At 41.7% G+C, this 24,370-nt stretch overlaps 1 protein-coding gene across 2 annotated transcripts in view; it reads right to left on the bottom strand.

Moving 5' to 3' along the window:
• Positions 1–3,718: 3,718 nt before the first annotated feature.
• The window catches only part of vwc2l (von Willebrand factor C domain containing 2 like), a 28,217-nt gene continuing 7,565 nt past the window's right edge, over positions 3,719–24,370 (bottom strand). For both annotated transcript variants that reach the window (XM_024407395.2, XM_024407389.2), the window contains 2 exons: positions 15,892–16,021; positions 3,719–7,612 (listed from right to left, as the gene is read on the bottom strand). In XM_024407395.2, the coding sequence (XP_024263163.1) occupies positions 7,461–7,612; positions 15,892–16,021 (282 nt within the window). In that variant the 3' untranslated portion in view covers positions 3,719–7,460. The remainder of the gene's footprint in view (positions 7,613–15,891; positions 16,022–24,370) is intronic.

The raw sequence follows: 24,370 nt of genomic DNA on the forward strand, positions 1-24,370 counted from the left end.
TCGCTGAAAACAGCTGGTCAAACTAAAAACGTGGGAGGATTTGACAGCTTTAGCAGTGGAGGGGAGCAGAGAAGTTCATGTTCATCACTCACCATGACAGATGCTCCAAGAAAAAATGTTTCCGTTAAAACAAATTAATGATAGCTACGTTTTTTTCCCCTCATTGGACCTGCGTTTACAATGTATCCAATTTCAGTTTGTGTGGTTGTTGGTTTAGCTGTAGTACGGTCTGCATGTGTAGGCACATATTGCATCATGCTTGCATCATGATTGCATGGTTATATCTTTTCCAACTGTCCCGATATCTGGTTTTAATGTCCACTCTAGAATGCCGTTCTAGCCAATCAGAAGTGAGTATGCAACAATTCTGTGGTATAATAGAGTAGAATAGAATGAAAGCTGCCCCATTGTTGTGGTTATGTAAGAATTGAAAGGTTCTGGCTCTGATTTTTGCAGTGATTCAGCGTCATTTAAAATCATTACAGAACAAGAAGAAATTCTCTCTGTTGTCCAGACACTTTGTTCAGACACTAGGCTATTCTTAGTGGGACTGATTTAATCCCGAGGCACTAGAATGGTTCGTATCATTTAGGATCCAGGAAAAAGATACAGATCTCTATTCTCTTTATTCTCCCTCTGTATGTGCAGGGCTTTGATGAATTTGTAAGGGCTTGCCTACCGTAATTTACAAGGGTGATGAAACAAATGAAACCGCCTCACTTCTTCTTGTTAGAAGACTATTTAGTTTAATTTTCCTTAGTCCACAGAAATGCCTTTTTGTTTTAATAACCCATGTTTTATTTGACTTTTGACGTTAAAGCCTCCTCTCGTTTCTCCCCCATCTTCCTATTCTACTCTACTGTATTTGATTCTACTACTCCGTTCTATGTGACTGTTCTCTGCTCTTTTTGACTATTTCATTCTTTTCTACTATACTCCAGTCTCCTCTTCTCTACCCCAGCTACCCCCACTGTTCGATGGATTTTTCTTCTACCTCATGGGCTCCTTCAGGAAGCCCCCAGGGACGAGCTCCTCCAGGTGGTGAGAGAGGCAGGGGGCCAGATCCTGGCCCGACAGCCTAAACCAGACATTGACGTGACCCAGACCCGGTCTACTGCAGCCTACCACGCCCTGATGGGCTTGGACTAGGCCCTGTGTACACAGTACATGATCTATGATCCCCAGAGCCCCTACGGCCCCCCTGGGTGAAGTTAGGAAAGGTGTGGTCAACTCTGTCTACATGGGTTGTAAATGTATATCGGACTTCCAGCTACTGTCAGTGCCTGAGCCATAGACACACCAGATAAACACCAAACTGAGAACAATGTACTGAAATGTTGAGGGACTTAAATTGTCCAATAAGAAATATCAATTTGCTAACGTTTTTGTTTGACATTTTGTAACTTTTTCTATTCTGTGGCCTAATGAACATTACACTGGACTGGTTCTGTCTGCTTGCAACCTGACATCAGGGTCTATTCAGAATAAACAGACAGTTGTGATTCTATGTCAACTGTAACCTAGAAGTAAGGGGATTCACTGACTGGTTGGGAAATCTCTGGTGCCGTCATGCCACCATGCTTGTGGCCTCAAATATAGCCACCCACCACCACAAGCCATGACTTGTTGTTTGGAAAGTTTTGGTCTGTAGCTCAAACATAAGTTAATTAAGTTTTTCTTTGTGTTGATGTTTTTATACCTCCCTGCTCGATGATGATCAAAGATTATAAACATTTCAGCACTTTTCAGTGTTTTGAAAGAAGGAGTAGAAAATCTGTCAATTTTCTTCTCCTGGGGATCTTTTCATAACGTCAGTGCTTTTGAGAAGACCCTTTTCTTTGAATGTATTTTAGATTGAATTGTGTTTGTGACTGCGTATTCTGTTTTCTATAACTTGCAATTTTCTTTAAAGATAAATAATCAAACTGTCTTTGAAAGCAGACATTTTCAACACTGAAGTCACCTCTTCCCTCTGGACTGGTCAGAATGAATGGTATGCTTCAAAATAAACACCATTGTTGCAGTAACAAAATTACATAGTTGCAAGGGAATGCATTCTATGTCCCGACTGTAATTCATCTTAATTATATATATCCAATACAAACTCTCCTATCCCTGGTAGGAATGGGCTCATTCACATCTAATTGGGAGTGTCAGCCCTTTAAAACTAAGAGGTGGGTGGGTGGGGGATAGGGGGTGTGTCTCCAAAAAAATCGATTCTAAAGCGAGACGAAGAGTAGAGCAGAAAACAGGAGAGCAATTAATCGTCTAGTCACCAAGTTGGCACTTCCTGTGGAAACTGAAAACATACACGTTTTATTTTCCTTTTGTCTCTGGCAGCAAGAAGATGAGAGAAAAAAACACCAACCAGTGTTACCCACCAGACAGAGCACAGTCAACTGCTTTACAGACCTGGGTTTCAATAGTATTTGAAAGCATTTACTTCATCTGTGTTGAATACTTCATCTGTGTTTGATGGAGCTTGACTGGCATAATGGAAGCAATAAAACAGTGACGAAACGGCAAACCCTGCGTATCTGGCAATCCAGGCAGGCTAAAGCTTTAGATGCAAAAGTTGTTGAAAGATTTCAAATAGTATTTGTACCCAGGTGTGCTGCTGCAGCTTTCTGTCTCTGAGCCCTGAGGTCCTGGGTATGTGCCAAATGGCACCCTATTCTCTATATAGTGCACTACTTTTCACCAGGGCCCATTCACATAGGGATCTGGTCTAAAAGTAGTGGACTATATAGGGAATATGGTGCTATTTGGGACATAGCCATCCTCACTTGGCTATCTCCCAGGATGCCCCTCTCCTTCTCAATAGGATTAGTCAGGGATAGGCCTAATTGCTATTGATTGCTGTGTGTCGCATTAAATTGCTTCCCCCTTCCTGTGCATGCGGGAGGTGGAAGGGGGAAATTAGTGGTGCGGACAGACAGAACCTCAGCTCAGCCTGGTAATGAATAGGAAAGCGACATAGAACCAAAGAGTTTAAGCAGATATAAAGTGTGTATCCAAAATGACAACCCTATTTCCTACATAGTGCACTACTTTTGACTAGAACCCTATTGGCCCTGGTCAAAAGTAGGGGAAAGGGCACTATACTGTTTAGGGAAGAGGGTGCCATTTGGGACAAAGACAGAGGAAAACCCTGACTCACTTCCTTTAGTAGACCTCAGAAATGTGATTTCTCTGAAATGATGTCCTCTATCCATACATCAATAAAATTGACCTACACCCAAACCAGTATCCTCTTTTTCCTGGTTTAGGCTATGAGCCAGGCCCTATCCTCCAAAGAGTTATTTTCTGACCTCTGCATGGTTTGTATGACTGGTGTTAGTAGGTTGTGGAGAGCTAGCGAAATACATCCTGTTCTCTTGCTCCCAAAAACATGGGGATGTGAAAGAGCATGATGCTTCAGTTGTAAGTCATATGAAATATTGTCCATGTCAGAGGTGAAGAATTGGAAGTAAAATGTTAACCCCCCACTATGTTTGTCTCAGTTGTGGTGCAGGGAATTACAGACCCTACGTTTCATTCAGAGGTCAAATTTTGAACAAGAAGTTACCTTTCCTACAATAAAGTGGTGAAGAATTGCACTTGTTCAGTATCTGCAATCTGTGCACTCTCAACCTGAGGAGTGTGTTTCCGCCTGGGCGATAGAAGTGCGAAGGAAGAATAAAAGAAGTAAAGAAATCGACACACACACCTTTGCTGTATAATAACACTTATTTTTCAGTCTTTAACAAAATAGTTTTTGTCTTCATAAATAATACACATTTTCTTTTCTCCACCTCTGATTTCCAGAACACACATTATACATTTCGAAGGTATTTACAAGTTATTATACACCATGAAGGGCACCAAGGGTTGTTCAATTTCATTTGGAATAAACATCTGGAGTGTTTGATTAGATTTACCCACTATGTCTTCTTCTAATCTATGGTGTAGAGGTGTTTGTGTGTCTTGGTACTTCCAAACAAATTCTGTCTTTATTTTATTATTATAATTTCTGGCTCGAATTCAATATAACATTAAATTATAACAGTAGGAGTTAATATTTGTATAATCTTTAGGACTAACCCACAGTGCCCATGTAATAATACAGTTTGATTGTTTAAGTGTTTCTCTCCATATTAGATAGTACTCTTGTTGGTTTTCAGGCACACTTTATATAAGAGTTTCTGTAAAAAAAAAAAAAAAAACAATAGAACAATCTTTCATAGCGTCCAGCTACAATAAGTCGGTGTCTCATGAAAAGAGCAATGGTATGGTACACCTTTACAGCATGGTGACAGGCGGTGAATGAGCAGTGTTTGGAGTGGGTTGTCAGGCTAGTGAGTGCATGAGCAGTAGGCTAGACTTTCAAGGCCGGACACACACAAAAGACCAGACTCTTTTATGAACAGAAAATGAACAGGGATATTGACTGCTCCCTCAGACTATCTTTTGATACATTTGTTTAACTATTGCTCAATAAGGCTCATTCTTCACTCCAGCTGGGGTCTCAGAGATGGATTCAAAATCTACTGCACACTTCAGAATACTTTCCTACCAAACTGGAAGGTCACTGTACAGTTGGACCACTCTGAAAGCTCCCTGTTGTAACCCGTTTAAGAAGTTGTGTGGTAACTGGTGTTAAAAACAATTACGAGACTACTGCCTTCATTCTTGAATGTGTCCTTCTGCATTACTCTAAGAAGACATTCCTTCCATCATTGCATAAATGTTCACGAGACAAACAACAATGCCAACGCTAATAGAGAGAAAGTATCATAATGAGTTATCAATGTGAGAGGGGTAATTTCAACATGATCTAAGACCGGAGGGTCTGCTCTGCATGAGCTTGAGGGAGGTACTAAGGGATCACAGGTTAGCTGACCCTACAACCCACACTACTACTAAATCATGAAGCTCTTTACATTGAGAGCAACCATTAAAAGACAAAAGGGCTAAAAAAACGGTGAGAAATTAAAAGATAGCTAGCAGCCTCGTTCTACACAAGATACACAAAATAATAAAGGAGGACGAAACAATCTATATCCAGTCATAAAAATGAATGACCCAGATATCAGGCCTATGATAGACCTAATTAAAAGAGATGACTGATAAAGGTGTCATGGAGTCTCATACAATGTATGGACCTGTAGAGTGATGTGTATTGCCTGTGTAGGTATTCTGGCTTGAGAAATGGAGTCTCTCTTCTCATTATGACTGACTCATTCATCACAAGACAAGGTCATGATAAAAATGACTTGAGCAACTCTAACCATAATGATGCAATCTAAATTTAAGTCCCCTTCCCTCATTCGTTCATCTTTTGAATTCCCCATCATTCAATAATAATAAGACTGCAGGCAGCTGAGTAGAACAGAATGTAGTCTACAATACTGTGGCTGCAGTGCAGACAGAGATATGTTTGGGAGGGTCGGCTCGTTAGGTAAGGTATATGTTGTTTGTGTCCCAAATGGGACCCTATTCCCTCTATAGTGCACTACTTTTGACCAGGGCCCAAAGGAAATGGGATGCCATTTGGGATGTAGACTATTTGATATTCTATTCCGACACCTCTAGTCAGGGGTCTCCTGTGTTCATTTCTGTCTCATTACCAGGAGCTGGAAGGCGTTATTAAGTAGTTCATCCATCAAACAGGAGGAATAGCTTCTAAAAGGTTAACAGGAATGGATTCTCACTGAAACACATACAAAAAGTATCAGTGATGAATTGTATGTGCTTAGTGGGAAATTCGCCTTCGAATTAATGACTAGTATTCATCATTTTAAAAAGAAAGAGAGCGTGTGTTGTGCACGCTACACAGGTTGGGTGGAGTTGGTTGGAGTGTGATGCTGAAACCAATAGGAATTTATAGGCAAAGCAATGCATTAGCTCAAACAATCTATTGTGTAATCTAAAAACGGGAGGATAGGAGCTTTTTTTTTTATCTCAGCGAGAGCCTTATTGGCTTCAGTGCTTCTTCTTGGGGTACAATGTATCAACATGTTTTAAGGTGAAAAGGAATTACCAGTACTGTGCAAGCTGTGTGTATGGGCCTCTGGAGGACGAGAGGGTTTGCGTACAAGTATGTGTGTGTGTGTGTGTGTGTGTGTGTGCATATGTGTGAGTGTCTGAGTGCTCCTTTGCTTTGAAGCATCAAGAAGACATATGCAGATTTCCCCTTTGTCTCTCTCAGAGTTCTTGCCGAGTGTGCTTGGTGCTTGGCTTCTGCCTACAGACAAAAGGCGGGCGACGTACTGCTGAGAGCATAGAGGCCCGGCCTGAATACTCCTTGATTAAGGGAAATTAAAGCAGGCCGCTGCTTGGCTCGCTAATTGCTTAGATAACAAGTTCAAGCTGTTCACTCTGAGGAATATTTTTTGTTGGTTTGAGCCATCAGGGAAAACAATAAAGGCAATTAAGCCAAGAGGAATGGCCCCGGTAGTGTATTGATGCTGGAGCAGTTTTTACCTCCTCTGTTATGGGTTGCATGGCTTCTAACTAAAGACCTTATTTCAACTCCTGTAGTAAGTAAAGTTGGTTCCCTTTTCTACTTTTTCCAGTGATTTATCACTTACTAATGTATTGGTTGGACAAATTGGATAAAACTGACCTCCATTTTCCCCATGCAGAGAAGAACACCTCAAAGACAGTCTCATCAATAATATTCTGTGTTGTAAATACTGTAACTGAGGGGATCTGTTTGTGGTTATGCAGCTTTTGCCAGCCCAGATGACACATCGGGATGCTGACATTGTATGTCATTCATTTCAGTGACCCCATCCCCAAGAGTGAACTTTTGTTATTGACTCAAACAGAGATCATACAAGAAGTGAGAAGCCAAGAGCTGTGAGTGATATCCTTGGGTGACCATTGTAAATCACACTGGAGTGGCATGATGAAGACATCTCACTTATTCCATTTAAACACCAGACCCATTTTTTCTAAAAGCGCCATGAATTGTGTGTTTACTGGTTGTCTGGTCATTGTGTCCTGTTCAACCCTCCTTGATCTCATTTTCAAAACACCTGTAAGTGAGTGAGTGAGAGCTACAACAAGCTTACAGACTTACAGAAAACAACTGAGCATTTTAACAGTGCCAACGGTTAGGAGGAAATTAGTTCATTAAATATATTGTGTTTATAAGCAGCACAAGCAAGAAGTAATTATCAGAAAATATATATAGTCAGACAGTCAAAACAGGGAAAAAACAGTCTCAATAAAAGTTCCTGCTCTCTCCTCTCCTCTGTGTTTAAAGTTGTGGTGGTGTGTAGGTACTGTGTACAAGAGCTTTTCATTTCAGCTAGTTATGCAGTCTCCTAGCCAAAGTTGCCAAGGAATTGGGCTCCTGTCCTGTCCATCATATCATATCAATAACACAAGATGAGGGCATTGTTGGTTTGCCACGGCAGCAGGCAGGAGCGCTCCCTGACCGCACATCACCGACACTGTCCCGGGAGGGGTTTCTATGACAACGTCTGGCCGTTGAGGCACTCCCGGCGCAGGCACTGTGCTGGCTTCCACCAGTCCCCATTGTGACAGCGGCAGATGGTGCAGTCGTCCACCTTCACTTCAATACCGGCTGGGATGATCGTCGTTCCGGCAAAGCAATTTGGACCTGCCTCATGGGAGGAAAGGACGAGAGCGAGAAGAGAGGGAGGGAGAGAGATGGAAGAAAGACAAAGAGGGAGGGAGGGTAGAGAAAAGGAGAAATGAGTGTGGTGGTGGTTCTCTCGGGGGGGTTCTGTTAGAAGAGGATGGCAGAGTGATGTGGAGAACCCTGCCTGGGGAGTTTTGAAGTCAGAACCGATGCACAGATCCTTTCACGGGCATGCACCGATGGGCTTGTTTTTGCAACACTAAAGCGCTTTTGTTAGCCTGGCTCTCCCTTGACGTAGAACGCGTTGCATCCTAATGCACCGCGAGCAGAGGAGGCTGGCAGATAGGGCAGGCAGCGGCTTGGCAGCACAGAGAGGGCTGGAGTACACACACACACACACACACACACACACACACACACACACACACACACACACACACACACACACACACACACACACACACACACACACACACACACACACACACACACACACAGAGAGAGAGAAAGATGCTTTGAGGGGCAGGAGGGAGATTAATCACTCCTAGTCTGCATGGAAAGGCCGCCTCAGCCTCTGTGGAAAGTCCCTCTTGAACACAGAGCTACAGTCTGCATTTTATGGCCTCCGCTATCCTTTCTCAAATAAAAAGCTAACACAGAGCTATAGTTTGCATGGAAAGGCCTCCTCAGTCTTTCTACAAAGTCTTCTTCAAACACAAAGCTCCCCTACATCATATTCTTACTGGTATCTTTTAACTAGAGTTGCAAAGGGAGGGTATATTATTGGAAACTTAAGAAGTTTACCAGTCATCTACCAGAATTTTGGTATCTTTCAAGGATTTTATGCAATCCATCACAAGACATCTAGTGGTGTCACAGGCTTCTGTAATTATCTCTGACCCTCTGTGTGGACTTATCACATGTAAAATCTTTGAAAATTAGATAAGATGATTACATTTTTTTTATGACACAGCTGTAAAACATGATCCTAAATATAAACCATCATCTTAGTGAATACCATTGGTGTCGGCATGAAATATATATATATATTTTTACACACTTTTATTTATTTTATTATGTCAAAATATATTTGTTGCCAATGTTTTGGTGTCAAACTGGTGGCAGTTGTGAAGAAAAGTCAATAGTTGGAAGAGTTAACTGAAAGAATTAACTAAAAATGCCATTGTTGATTAGATGCTTTTTACTTTAATTAGGCTAGTTTTGTTGAACCATTTACTAGAAGCTAATCGACAATATAGACACAGATATAACAACATTCTTAATATATATGAATACAATTTTATTTTTATAAGTTACCAAATTTACAATAGATTACCATAGATTTTCTGTTAATTACCAAAATTACTGAAGATTCTGGTAACTTACAGTTGAAGTCGGAAGTTTACATACAGTCGAAGTCGAAAGTTCACATACAATTGAAGTTAAACTCAGTTTTTCACAATTCCTAACATTTAATCCTAGTAAAAATTCCCTGTCTTAGGTCAGTTAGGATCACCACTTTATTTTAAGAATGTGAAATGTCAGAATAGTAGTAGAGAGAATGATTTATTTCAGCTTTTATTTCTTCACATTCACATTATTTCTTCACATTCATCACATTCACATTCCGAGTGGGGCAGAAGTTTACATACACTCAATTAGTATTTGGTAGCATTGCCTTTCAATTGTTTAACTTGGGTCAAACATTTCGGGTAGCCTTCTACAGGCTTCCCACAATCAGTTGGGTGCATTTTGGCCCATTCCTCCTAACAGAGTTGGTGTAACTGAGTCAGGTTTGTAGGCCTCCTTACTCGCACACGCTTTTTCAGTTCTGCCCACAAGTTTTCTATAGGACTGAGGTCAGGGCTTTGTGATGGCCACTCCAATAGCTTGACTTTGTTGTCCTCAAGCCATTTTGCCACAACTTTGGAAGTATGCTTGGGGTCATTGTCCATTTGGAAGACCCATTTGTGAACAAGCTTTAACTTGAACTTTAACTGATGTCTTGAGATGTTGCTTCAATATATCCACATCATTTCCCTACCTCATGATGTCATCGATTTTGTGAAGTGCACCAGTCCCTCCTGCAGCAAAGCACCCCCACAACATGATGCTGCCACCCCCGTGCTTCACGGTTGGGATGGTGTTCTTCAGCTTGCAAGCCTCCCCCTTTTTCCTCCATCCATAACGATGGTCATTATGGCCAAACAGTTTTATTTTTGTTTCATCAGACCAGAGGACATTTCTCCAAAAAGTACGCTCTTTGTCCCCATGTGCTTTGCTGTTGTTCTGGAATTGATTTGCACTTTTCGCACCAAAGTACGTTCATCTCTATGAGACAGAACACGTCTCCCTTCTGAGCGGTATGACGGCTGCGTGGTCCCATGCTGTTTATTCTTGCGTACTACTGTTTGTACAGATGAACGCGGTATCTTCAGGTGTTTGGAAATTGCTCCCAAGGATGAACAAGACTTGTGGAGGTCTGCAATTTTTTTCTGAGGTCTTGGCTGGTTTCTTTAGATTTTCCTATGATGTCAAGCAAAAAGGCACTGAGTTTGATGGTAGGCCTTGAAATACATGTCAATTAGCCTATCAGAAGCTTCTAAAGCCATGACATCATTTTCTGGAATTTTCCAAGTTGTTTAAAGGCACAGTCCATTTAGTGTATGTAAACTTCTGACCCACTGGAATTGTGATAAGTGAAATAATCTGTCTGTAAACAATTGTTGGAAAAAGGTATTGTGTCATGCAGTAGATGTCCTAACCGACTTGCCAAAACTATAGTTTGTTAACAAGACATTTTTGGAGAGGTTGAAAAACTAGTTTTAATGACTCCAACCTCCAAGTATGTAAACTTCCGACTTCAACTGTTGGTAATTACCCGTAGCTTTGCAATCCTACTTGTGACAGACTTAACAATTCATGTTTTTCAGTGCGCACATGAGATTTGGTTCTGGGTGCTGAGATTAGGAAAGCCTTGCAGCCTCTCTAGAAAGTCTTCCTCGAACAGAACTTCCCAGCACACCATAGCCTACCATACACCACACCAACATCTTATTACACCAGCAAATAATCCTGATGAATGATTAAGGCGGAATCTGTTTTTTCTTGAGATTACATTAGTTTTGCGGTTCCCTTTTTCTTCAGATAAGATTTGTGTTCCTTTTATCCCAAGATTTATTTAATATCTATGGAAAAGCTAATTATCTCCAGATTGTGTTTTTGATAATCAGTTGGCTTGTGAATGACTTACCCTGCTGCCTTCTATGGGTGCATTCAAATAAGATCTCCTTTCTTCTGAAGTGTGCACTCATTCACGACTTCAAAAAAAGGCATTGGATGGGTGGAGGCATGGGTTAGTGGGAGTTTCCACCATATTTCGAATACAAGTAATTTCCCTTCAAATCAGTGCAGGGAAGTGAACAAGTGCACACTTTGGGCAGAAGGAGAACAAGTGCACACTTTGGGCGGAAGGAGAACAAGTGCACACTTTGGGCGGAAGGAGAACAAGTGCACACTGGGCGGAAGGAGAACAAGTGCACACTTTGGGCGGAAGGAGAACAAGTGCACACTTTGGGAGCATGGAGATATATAAACCGGGACGTAGCCGAGGATTCATAGTTTTCCACTCCTTTTGTAATCTCATAAATAGCTATTCTACACAACAACCACAGTGATAGATTTTAGTATTCAGGTTTTGTGCTCACAATCTTCAGGAAACAGCACCTTTTTATTATCCTGCTACAGGAGAGCATGCAGGTGGTGGCAGGAATTTTCTGTCTCCAGTTTTAATCATTGAAACGAAGCAATCAGTGGCTCAATTGGTGTGACGGTGACTTTGGAGCCGCTCTTTTAAACAGTCCAACAGAGATCTATAAAACCTTCTAGATTCTCTGAAGGGCGGGCCTTTCAGTCTAAACCTATTCCGAGGATCGTTTCTAGCAGCAGAACACTTCCACCTACTCTCAGGGAAATGGCTTTACTGATTGATTTGTGTGACCAGCAAGTTCACAATGACATTGTCTTTGTCCAAAACGATCAGGTCAAAAGTAGTGCACTATTTAAGGAATGGGTCCCGTTTCAAATGCACACTTAACTGTCTGTTCAAACCACATAGGATAATATTAGGTGTGATCATATGTAAAAACAATAATAATAATAGACTTCTACACATTATAATAGGATACAAGCCCCACCTGAGGGACATGAACCAGCAGAATTCTAAATATGCAATGACAAATTTCAGTGTTTCTCGAAGGTCTAATATTTATTGCATTCAAATATCTTGTCTCTAGGCCTGGGTTGGGCTCAATGCGAAGGCAGTCAATTTGATAATCGAAAAAATGACATTTATTTTCAATGACTCTTCAATAAACTGAAAAGTACTTTTTAAAAGTTTTGTGACTACTGTATCTGCTGGACTAAACAAACCTAATGGCATGATCCAATATATAACACACCAAAAACCTTCTAGTCTACTACCTGCTTCCAACACCTTACCCACTCACCCTCATCTATGTACAGAACTAATCTCCTCTGCTGAAATGATGTCTGCATAAAAACATTACGCACATTACAACAATTCAACAATCATATTCTACCACCACCTGCTTCCAACTCCTTACCCACCTCACCCTCATCTATGCCCAGGAACACTCTCCTGGTCTACTCAGACATGATAAAAGCCCATCGATTGACCTGTACCTCAATGGACACATCATGAGTGAACTATTGCCTAGCCCTAACTCCCATTGATCCACCATTCACCCTTAGTATAGCTGGCATGGTTTACAGACAAACAGGGCAGAGGTTGATGAGAGAAGTGAGCATCGAGCAGCCCTGCCAAGTGTGGTTGTTTACGACTGGAGAGTCACAGCAGGAGGAAGGCACAAGATACTTCCCAAATGACACCCTATTCCCTTTATAGTGCACTACTTTTGACCAGAGCCCTGTTCAGAAGTAGTGCACTATAAAGAGAATATGTTGGCATTTGGGACATATCCACAAGCAAGGACACAGTCTCCACTGCCTATCACTGCAGAAGATTGACAAGACAAGGCTCTGAGACTTTGGGACGTTGCTCCATTCAAAGCCAATGCTTGTCTGTCAGGGCTGTCAACAGGGATGCATGTAACCTGTCCACAGCTGTCTCTGTGTGTTGTCACATGACTGTCCACCTGGAAGTTAGAGTGACAGACGGTTCAGATTAACAGTAAAAGACAAAAGCTTATAAGACTAGCTCATTTCCATGTGTATTTCCCCTGTAAAAGTGAAAAACAACTTTATGTAGGCTACATTTACATTATTCTGCATGTAAATTCATATTCTATCCCTTTATGATATAGCTAGGTTGTTCAAAGCAAAACCTAACAGACAGTTGCATAATGCTGAGGGTTTCCTCAGCTCAGTTGCCTAAGAGGAAACCTTGAAGAAAGCCTGATGAAGCCCTATACATGTTAGGGTACTTTAGTCAACACGTGTCTGCTGATGCATGGAACAGTTCATTCTCCATGGTTATGTCTGCATCCCAAACAGCATGCTACCCTCTATATAGTGCACTACTTTGTGTCAGGTGCAGTCCTCTGAGGGTAAGGTGACCAGATTTTTGGAAAATGTTTTTTTGGGGGGACGGTAGCAGCGCGATAAAAACAATGGCATGGAACTACGTTTAAGAATACATTTTCTCTATAGTCCTTTCAATGAATTGTCTTAATTATAACACAGAAATGGATTACCCCTCCACAATTTTCTTAATCTAGTCATTTTTTATTCACACAAATTCGGTTTAGCCTATGTTGTTGGATTCACTCCCTGGCCATGGGCATGGTTGTTCATGCGGTAGTTATAATGTACAGTATCACTTGGTAAAACGATCATTAACAGGTCATGCAAATGTGATTGTATACACTGTTTGATTATTGAAATATCAGTGACAATTTAACATCAGAGTTGCTTTTTACTTTCTGATGGCTAATCGGGAACATTTTCGGGGACAGATCTAGACAGGTACAAGCCACCAAAATAGGGTACTGCCCCTGGAAATCAGGGACGCCTGGTCGCCATATCTAAGGGGTCATATGGAAATGTTTTGTTTGGTTTTCCAGACTTTGGCATAGCTCTGTGAGCATGCAAAACAGTGGGATCAGAAAGTGTGTGTGCGTGTGCGTGTGGTCATGTCCGCATGGACTTCAGAGATTTGTGTATCCTAACTGTAAGTTGCTCTGGATAAGGACGTGTGCTAAACGGCTAAAATGTTAAGGTAAATATAGGAAATAGGTTGCCATTTGATATGCATACTACCTATCCAATCTGAGGGAGGCTTTGTAGTCTTGAAGCGAGCCATCATCTCAAGAACAGGCGAAGTGAGAAGGCATATGTCTCTCTGTCTCCTGCAAGCTCCTAAAGACGTCCAACTGGAATAGGCTACAAGAATGGATCTGTCCTCTATCCTCCCACAGTACACCAGGAATGAGCATTACACGAAACACACACACACACACACACACACACACACACACACACACACACACACACACACACACACACACACACACACACACACACACACACACACACACACACACACACACGCACACGCACACGCACATGCACACACACTCCAGGCTCAAGAGAATAATCTTGCCAGAGCTGGCAGTGGTTTCTTAGGGGGGTGGAGATGGCAGGCTCGCTTAAATGCCACCGCCACAAGGGCGTCACCGTATCCTGTCTGTGTGGATTAGTGCTTCCTCCAGCTGCAGGCCCAGTGTGTGTGTGTAGCGCGCACGCTTGTGGGTGTGTGTGTGTGTGTACAGGCATCTTCCTTGTACACCTTCGTTACCCTCTGTCAGAGAGCTTGGCCTATATAGGTCAAACTACGCGACAAAGGAAAATACGCAGTCATTTTAAGGTAGATAATATTTTGATTTCCTCTGAAGTCTAAATTGGGAAATGTATTTATTCATCTATCTATATATTCTTCAATGAGCAATATCCTGAGTGGATACTCTATTGTGGATTTCCTTGATCAACCATCAGTTCAGTCCCTCGATTGGCTTTTCCTTTGATAGAGTTAGCCTATACTAGGGCAAAATTATCATCATGAATTCTGACCAGCAAGACTATATCCTCATAGTGGGTATTTGGCTCAGGTAACAAAATATACATAATCAGATGATAATTAAATCATTATGCCATTCCAGCATATAACGTTCATGATCCTTGATTGTCCCAGTTGTCTATTGATCAATCCAGCCCCTGAGGCTAATGAAACCAAATGAGCCACAACCAGACCAGCCAGCTACTCTCTCTCTCTCTCCCTCTCTCAACCTCTTGGATTGGGCTGGCTCAGCCATATCTCCTGCCCTGACTCCTATAACTAGCCAATGAGCCATCGGAATTCTATAATTATAATTTGGGGATTGGTTGCGACTGACAAGGGCATCAGGGCAACATGGAGATAAAGGGCCCTCCAGGGGCCCATTATGAGCAACACACACACACACACACACAGTTATGCTCTCTCTGGATGCCCCATAATCAATGGGTCAATCTGAGCCTGTGTTTTTTCTGCTTAGTGTGTCGTATTTAATTAAAGCAGTTAGTATTGTCCTCATTAGCAGTCAGGCAGCTCCCCAAGGTAACGATTTATATAAAACATAAAACACTGAAAGAGACTGAAGACTGATCATCAAAAGACAGACATAGAGAAATAGATCATCTTTTCATTGGTTTCGATGTCATAAAAGTTTAATAATTTTGTATTGTGTGTGTGTGTGTGTGTGTGTGTGTGTGTGTGTGTGTGTGTGTATGTGTGTGTGTGTGTGTGTGTGTATGTGTGTGTGTGTGTGTGTGTGTGTGTGTGTGTGTGTGTGTGTGTGTGTGTGTGTGTGTGTGTGTGTGTGTGTGTATGTGTGTGTGTGTGTGTGTGTGTGTGTGTGTGTGTGTGTGTATGGGTTGAGTTTGTGTATAACAGTTACAGGTTTCACGTTTATTTGCGTAATGAATGTGTAATGAATACAATGGAAATGTTACTCTCACAAAAAAAAAACGATAAGATCAGCAAGAAATATAGAAATACACTAGCCTCGTTCATCATTCTGTTTTGTGAAACAATGGTGAGCACAGCGTCAGTCTGGTTTACCAGGCTACATATACACAACAATCAGCAATGCAATCGTAAGGTTAATGTACAGAAAGTTTGTGAGTGAAACCGGTGTGTGTTTGTGTGTGTGCGTGTGCGTGTGTGCACGCATGTGTGTGTGTGTGTGTCCGAAAGACACAACTGGAAGAGCCCTTACCGTTTTTACAGATGGGACAGCACTGTTCTGGCTCGTAGACTGGGTTGACACACTCTGGGACGGCACAGTCAGAGACCACACAGTGCACCTCGTTATTTGGTTCACAGCGACACCACTCACAAGGCGAAGGCTGGAGGGAGAGAGGGGGAGGGAGAAAATGGAGAGAAAAGAGAAAAATATATATTTGAATTGCATTAGAAAACCAATCATCTTACCATTGTAACAACATGCTGGCAAGATTACTATTAATATCAAGTTGGTTTCCCTGACAATAAAAAGCCTTGAAAAAATTCAAGGTTTATTCGACTGAACATTAAAAAGGTCAACCCAGGGGACACAGTGAGATAGATGTCTGTAAGGTTACTCATTAAAACTAATTTGTAAATCCATTTGAACTCCTCTTGAAAAATATTATATGACCAATCACCATGCCTAAGCCACAATGCTTCGTCTAGTCAACCTTGGGGGGCATTCTAAAAACAGATATTGAATTGGAACATATCAAGCAAGCCAAATCAACCGTATCTACATTGGACTAAGAGAAAACTTAGCCCACTTGAAACAGAATGAACTCCAACAGTTGTTGTCAAGCCATGTCTACATAAGCTGAAAACAGTTAGTTTACCCACTGACCACATTTCAAACATAGTTTGTGCTACAGGCCATTTGTTGTGTAGAATTTATGCTGTAATGTTGTAAGGTACAGTGAAAGCAATTCACTGGCTCTAGAGAATGACAAAACTATCTTTCATTTGCACATTCACCCACAGCAAATGGTTTCCTTTTAGCAATATTTAAAGTCCCTGCGGCCCCAATGGCCTTTTCTCTGTCCCAACGCCCAAAGTGTGCCAATTAAACACACTTCCATATGTATGAGTCAACATCTCTCTGCCTGCATCTCAAATGGCTCCCTATTCCCTATATAGTGTACTACTTTTGACCAGATGTCTATGGGCCCCGATCAAAAGTGGTGCAACTATAAAGGGAGTAGGGAGCCATTTGAGATGCAGACAGAGAGATGTGCCTGGCTGGCTGGCTGGTGCATGTGTGAGTCAGGGTCAATAGGGTAGAGTGATGAGAGAGAGGCGAGCCCTGAGCCCTCTCAGTAGCCAGGGTGTTTAAACTTTGTACATAGTGTAATTGCCAAACTGAGACTGTTCCACACACTAATGATCCCCTGTCTATTCCTTCAAATTGAATTAATAACACTGTTTGGCCTCAGAGCCAAGGGCTTGTGAACTTATCCATGGACATGCTCCCTAATTGTGCTGAGCTCAATGTTAAACAAGAACAAACAAACAAGTTTGTGTCTGGGGGTGAAATGGCAGTCTTTAATTGTCAACTGAAACTGAATTACTTTTACTGAGAAAAACCTCACTGTTTCTAATACCATACTATATCCATGCAATTACCACTTTATCATGCACTGTAGTGTAAAGTGCTAACCATATTCCTATTGAACCAAATCTTTGGTGAGATTAAACATTGGTTTAGAGTGTGCTGGCCTATTGGGTCACCTGACAGGCAAACCTGTTTACTTTAATACAAATCAAAGACACAATTCATAAAGAATCTGTTCTAAGTTGAACAAACAACTAGAATAACATTAGCATCCGTGGGATTGAACTGACTACTTTATTGGATGGGTGCTGGTTAGCATACATCATGCATTCTCAATGACGATTTAATTTGAGAAATCACTTTTTATCAACGTAGATATTGAACCAAATGTAATCTGGTGAGATTAAATCTTGTTTTTTTCAGTGCACTAGTCTGTGGTCCCCTGATTTAACCAAACCAAGTCAAAAATTCATACAGAATTCGCTCAAAGTTGAACAAACAACAACAATCTCAGTTACATCCCGGGGATTGAACAGATGTCTGCTTGCAGTATTTTATTAGCTAAATGCTGGTCAGCACACATAAACCATTCTCAATTACAATTCCATCTTAAAATGCAATCTTTATCCGCAGACCAGTCTGATTGCAACATTTCCAACACATGAGAGACATTTAAAGGGCTATGAAATTGTTATACAACTGTAGCGTTGAAATGATGATCTTACAGAACCTTTGGAGGATGTGAGCTGTCAGACAACTCAAGCATCCTCTGCTTGTAACTAGTAAAACGTCATTTCATGATACAGACTTTAATGAAACCTGCCATATTCACAGGTTTCGTCCATTTTTCAAACACTACCAGCCTCTTCAACCTGTGATACCTATGATTGACATTTGAATAATAAACATTTTCATGCAATTGATCTTTTCACATACCTATAACTTTGTCCCTTTGAAAAATATGAAAACATGTCTCTCAGCACTAGACGCACAGTAAAATGCCTTAAGTGTTCTGTATGTAAATGTATGGATTTATATAGCTGACTGTCCTAGGGGTGAATTTGCTTGATCTGGTGCCACATTTATGGGGGAGGTTATGAATCCGAAACATGCTAAAGGTTAAAACACTGACAACAAGCCTTCACTGAACTCTATTTAGCATCATATACTCAACATTTAAAAATCATCTTTATGGCACAGATAGAAAATGTGAAATTGCACACTACTCCTGGAGGGACACATTAGATATGGATGGTTGAATTCAACTCTATCTATTATTTATTTTATTTTTCTAAATTGTGTTTCTTCCCTACTGTATTTGTTCATGTGCTGTCAGGGGGTCTCTTACGAAGACTGTAAGATTCATTTATTCAACGGAATCAACCAGAACAATTTCATATTTCTCTGTAATCATGACAAGACAAACACAATAAATACAATTTGTTGACTGGTTGCATTGTCATACATTAGATACAGTGCCTTGCGAAAGTATTCGGCCCCCTTGAACTTTGCGACCTTTTGCCACATTTCAGGCTTCAAACATAAAGATATAAAACTGTATTTTTTTGTGAAGAATCAACAACAAGTGGGACACAATCATGAAGTGGAACGACATTTATTGGATATTTCAAACTTTTTTAACAAATCAAAAACTGAAAAATTGGGCGTGCAAATTTATTCAGCCCCCTTAATTTAATACTTTGTAGCGCCACCTTTTGCTGCGATTACAGCTGTAAGTCGCTTGGGGTATGTCTCTATCAGTTTTACACATCGAGAGACTGAAATTTTTTCCCATTCCTCCTTGCAAAACAGCTCGAGCTCAGTGAGGTTGGATGGAGAGCATTTGTGAACAGCAGTTTTCAGTTCTTTCCACAGGTTCTCGATTGGAATCAGGTCTGGACTTTGACTTGGCCATTCTAACACCTGGATATGTTTATTTTTGAACCATTCCATTGTAGATTTTGCTTTATGTTTTGGATCATTGTCTTGTTGGAAGACAAATCTCCGTCCCAGTCTCAGGTCTTTTGCAGACTCCATCAGGTTTTCTTCCAGAATGGTCCTGTATTTGGCTCCATCCATCTTCCCATCAATTTTAACCATCTTCCCTGTCCCTGCTGAAGAAAAGCAGGCCCAAACCATGATGCTGCCACCACCATGTTTGACAGTGGGGATGTTGTGTTCAGGGTGATGAGCTGTGTTGCTTTTACGCCAAACATAACGTTTTGCATTGTTGCCAAAAAGTTCAATTTTGGTTTCATCTGACCAGAGCACCTTCTTCCACATGTTTGGTGTGTCTCCCAGGTGGCTTGTGGCAAACTTTAAACGACACTTTTTATGGATATCTTTAAGAAATGGCTTTCTTCTTGCCACTCTTCCATAAAGGCCAGATTTGTGCAATATACGACTGATTGTTGTCCTATGGACAGAGTCTCCCACCTCAGCTGTAGATCTCTGCAGTTCATCCAGAGTGATCATGGGCCTCTTGGCTGCATCTCTGATCAGTCTTCTCCTTGTATGAGCTGAAAGTTTAGAGGGACGGCCAGGTCTTGGTAGATTTGCAGTGGTCTGATACTCCTTCCATTTCAATATTATCGCTTGCACAGTGCTCCTTGGGATGTTTAAAGCTTGGGAAATCTTTTTGTATCCAAATCCGGCTTTAAACTTCTTCACAACAGTATCTCGGACCTGCCTGGTGTGTTCCTTGTTCTTCATGATGCTCTCTGCGCTTTTAACGGACCTCTGAGACTATCACAGTGCAGGTGCATTTATACGGAGACTTGATTACACACAGGTGGATTGTATTTATCATCATTAGTCATTTAGGTCAACATTGGATCATTCAGAGATCCTCACTGAACTTCTGGAGAGAGTTTGCTGCACTGAAAGTAAAGGGGCTGAATAATTTTGCACGCCCAATTTTTCAGTTTTTGATTTGAAATATCCAATAAATGTCGTTCCACTTCATGATTGTGTCCCACTTGTTGTTGATTCTTCACAAAAAAATACAGTTTTATATCTTTATGTTTGAAGCCTGAAATGTGGCAAAAGGTCGCAAAGTTCAAGGGGGCCGAATACTTTCGCAAGGCACTGTACATCTGAAATAACAGTATATTTAGCCTTAACGGAATGACCCTTTCCGTACTTATTTTATCTCAATAATACATTGCAGGCAAGTGCACACGTCCATCAATGAATTTACTGTAACAGGGATAGAGTGCTTTCAATGAAAACCCTGTGTGAGATTTATTGTACTGTGAAGTGAATTCATGCCCTGGTCTGTAAGTACTACAGTAACTCACAAAATAAAGTAGAACACCAAGACTATATTTAGCCGTGCCGAGGGGTGTGTTAGTATGTTTCTGAATCAAACTATATGGTGATTTGTGAGCCAATCCACATTCATATTAAAGTGAACTGACCATCAACACAGCAATCAAGACTGTAGTAGTTGAACTCTGAGACTGTTGGGAGGAGGGAAATGAGGAAGACACAGACAAACTCCCTGGGGCGTAGATAAGGATGCAGTTTGGGGTGAGGGAGAGGGATGGGGAAAGTCATGCAGTTGCAGGGTGCTGGCAAAAGTGATGAGGGCTATGGAAAGCCAAAATACATGCTAGTGACGCCCACGTCAAAACATCTTATCTTAGCAGGGTGATGGAGACCAGAGAGGAAAGGTGGATTGGAGATGGGAGATGAAGGGATAAGAGAGGGGAGGTGGAGATGGGAGAAGAAGGGAGGAGAGGTTGAGATGGGAGATGAGGAGATGAGAGAGGAGTGGTGGAGTGGAGATGGGAAAGAAAGGGAGGAGAGGTGGAGTGGAGATGGGAGATGAAGGGAGGAGAGAGGAGAGGTAGAGTGGAGACGGGAGATGAAGGGAGGAGAGAGGAGAGGTGAGGTGGAGATGGGAGATGAAGGGATGAGAGAGGAGAGGTGGAGTGGAGATGGAAGATGAAGGGATGAGAGAGAAGAGGTGGAGTGGAGATGGGAGATGAAGGGATGAGAGAGGAGAGGTACACCACCCTACCTGATTGGCTCAAACACATTAAGAAAGAAAGAAATTCCACAAATTTATTCCAGGTGACTACCTCACGAAGCTGGTTGAGAGAATGTCAAGAGTGTGCAAAGCTGTCATCAAGGCTAAGGGTGGCTACTTTGAAGAATCTCAAATATAAAATATCATTTGATATGTTTAACACTTTTTTGGTTACCACATGATTCCATGTGTGTTATTTCATAGTTTTGATGTCTTCACTATTATTCTACAATGTAGAAATAGTAAAAATAATGAAAAACCCTGGAATGAGTAGGAGTGTCCAAACTTTTGACTGGTACTGTAGGTCCTGGATGGCAGGAAGCTTGGCCCCAGTGAATTACTGGGCTGTACGCACTACCCTCTGTAGCACCTTACGGTCGATGCCGAGCAGTTGCCATACCGGGCAGTGATGCAACCGGTCAGGATGCTCTCGATGGTGCAGCTGTAGACCTTTTTGAGGATCTGAGGACCCATGCCAAATCCTTTCAGTCTCCTTAGGGGGAAACGTTGTTGTCATGCCCTCTTCACGACTGCTTTGGTGTGTTTGGACCATGATAGTTTGTAGGTGATGTGGACACCAAGGAACTTGAAACTATCGACCCGCTCCACTACAGCCCCGTCGATGTGAATGGGGGCATGTTCGGCCCCCCTTCTTCTGTAGTTCATGATCATCTCCTTTGTCTTGCTCACGTTGAGGGAGATGTTGTTGTCCTGGCACCACACTGCCAGGTCTCTGACCTCCTCCCTATAGGCTGTCTCATTGTTGCCGGTGATCAGGCCTACCACTGTTGTGTCGTCAGAAAATGTAATGATGGTGTTGGAATCGTGCTGGGCCACCTTAGTCAATAACTAATTTATAAAGTTAGTTATGAAAGGAAGTTGCTCAAACTAGTTCAAAGCTCCAGTTCTCTTTGGCCTAGGTTTGTGTCTCGTTTGTGGCTTTATCAGCATTTCAAATTAAAACAATGTTTTTTTCCTCAGGCAAATTGGAAAGGAAAATCTATTTGAGCAACTCATTTTAGATGCGTTTTAAAACAAGTTACCTCTCATAGGTGTCAGTGCTGAAGAGCACAGTTGCTAATTACTGTAGGATGTACACTGTGTGGGCAATGGAGGGGGTTTGTGTGTGTGTGTGCGCCTGCACGCACGTGTGTGGGTGGATGTTCTTTCCCCTATTCTATCTCTTTTTCTGTGCAAAGGGTGATATATTAGTTCAGTACTTTGTAAAACAAGCAATTTTCAGATGCTGATGTATGGTCTGGTATTCCTGTAATATTTGTGATTGTGAAAGGTAATGTATTTTGTTGTGGAACTTCTACCGCAGTCAATCACCTCTGAGTCTGATCTGTGTTTTAAAAAGCTGTTGCAATGCCCTTATACACATGTGAGCAGTTGAAAGAGAGTTGAAAGATCTTCAACCAACAGAGTAGAACCTAAAATGTGCCATTCTGTCAAAATGTATCTTTAGTAAATCAAAGCATTTTTTGTAGAACCGCTGCAGTCACTTCTGTTGTGAGTCTGATGAGTGCATTCTTATTCAATAGATTCAGAGGTGTCTCTCTTGGGTTCCCATGCCAGTATACTGTCTCTAATCTGTCTTGTTTGGGTTCCCATGTCAGTAGACTGTCTCCAATCTGTCTCTCTTGGGTTCCCATGTCAGTAGACTGTCTCTAATCTGTCTCTCCTGGGTTCCCATGTCATTAGACGGTGTCTAATCTGTCTCTCTTGGGTTCCCATGTCATTAGACATTGTCTAATGTGTCTCTCTTGGGTTCCCATGTCATTAGACATTGTCTAATCTGTCTCTCTTGGGTTCCCATGTCATTAGACTGTCTCTAATCTGTCTCTCTTGGGTTCCCATGTCATTAGACTGTCTCTAATCTGTCTCTCTTGGGTTCCGTTGTCATTGGACATTGTCTAATGTGTCTCTCTTGGGTTCCCATGTCATTAGACATTGTCTAATCTGTCTCTCTTGGGTTCCCATGTCATTAGACTGTCTCTAATCTGTCTCTCTTGGGTTCCCATGTCATTAGACTGTCTCTAATCTGTCTCTCTTGGGTTCCGTTGTCATTGGACTGTCTCCAATCTGTCTCTCTTGGGTTCCCATGTCATTAGACTGTCTCTAATGTGTCTCTCTTGGGTTCCCATGTCATTAGACTGTCTCTAATCTGTCTCTCTTGGGTTCCCATGTCATTAGACTGTCTCTAATCTGTCTCTCTTGGGTTCCCATGTCATTAGACTGTCTCTTATCCGTCGTTCTTTTTTTTCCATGTCAGTAGATTGTGTCTAATCCTTCTTTCTTGGGTTCCCATGTCAGTAGACTGTCTCTAATCTGTCTCATTTGGGTTCCCATGTCAGTAGACTGTCTCTAATCTGTCTCATTTGGGTTTCCATGTCAGTAGACTGTGTCTAATTTGTCTCTCTTGGGTTCCCATATTTTAGACTTTGTCTAATCTGTGTCTCTTGGGTTCTCATGTCATTAGACATTGTTTAATCTGTCTCTCTTGGGTTCCGTTGTCATTGGACTGTCTCCAATCTGTCTCTCTTGGGTTCCCATGTCATTAGACTGTCTCTAATCTGTCTCTCTTGGGTTCCCATGTCATTAGACGGTGTCTAATCTGTCTCTCTTGGGTTCCCATGTCATTAGACTGTCTCCAATCTGTCTCTCTTGGGTTCCCATGTCATTAGACTGTCTCCAATCTGTCTCTCTTGGGTTCCCATGTCATTAGACTGTCTCTTATCTGTCTTTCTTTGTTTTCCATGTCAGTAGATTGTGTATAATCTGTGTCTCTTGGGTTCTCATGTCATTAGACTGTGTCTAATCTGTCTCTCTTGGGTTCTCATGTCATTAGACTGTGTCTAATCTGTCTCTCTTGGGTTCCCATGTCAGGAGACTGTGTCTAATCCTTCTTTCTTGGGTTCCCATATTTTAGACTTTGTCTAATCTGTGTCTCTTGGGTTCTCATGTCATTAGACATTGTCTGATCTGTCTCTCTTGTGTTCCCATGTCATTAGACTGTGTCTAATACATCTTTCTTGGGTTCCGTTGTCATTCGACTGTCTCTAATCTGTCTCTCTTGGGTTACGTTGTCATTGGACTGTCTCT

The sequence above is a fragment of the Oncorhynchus tshawytscha genome, linkage group LG03, assembly GCF_018296145.1.
Source record: "Oncorhynchus tshawytscha isolate Ot180627B linkage group LG03, Otsh_v2.0, whole genome shotgun sequence".
In the NCBI taxonomy this organism is placed as follows: domain Eukaryota; kingdom Metazoa; phylum Chordata; class Actinopteri; order Salmoniformes; family Salmonidae; genus Oncorhynchus; species Oncorhynchus tshawytscha.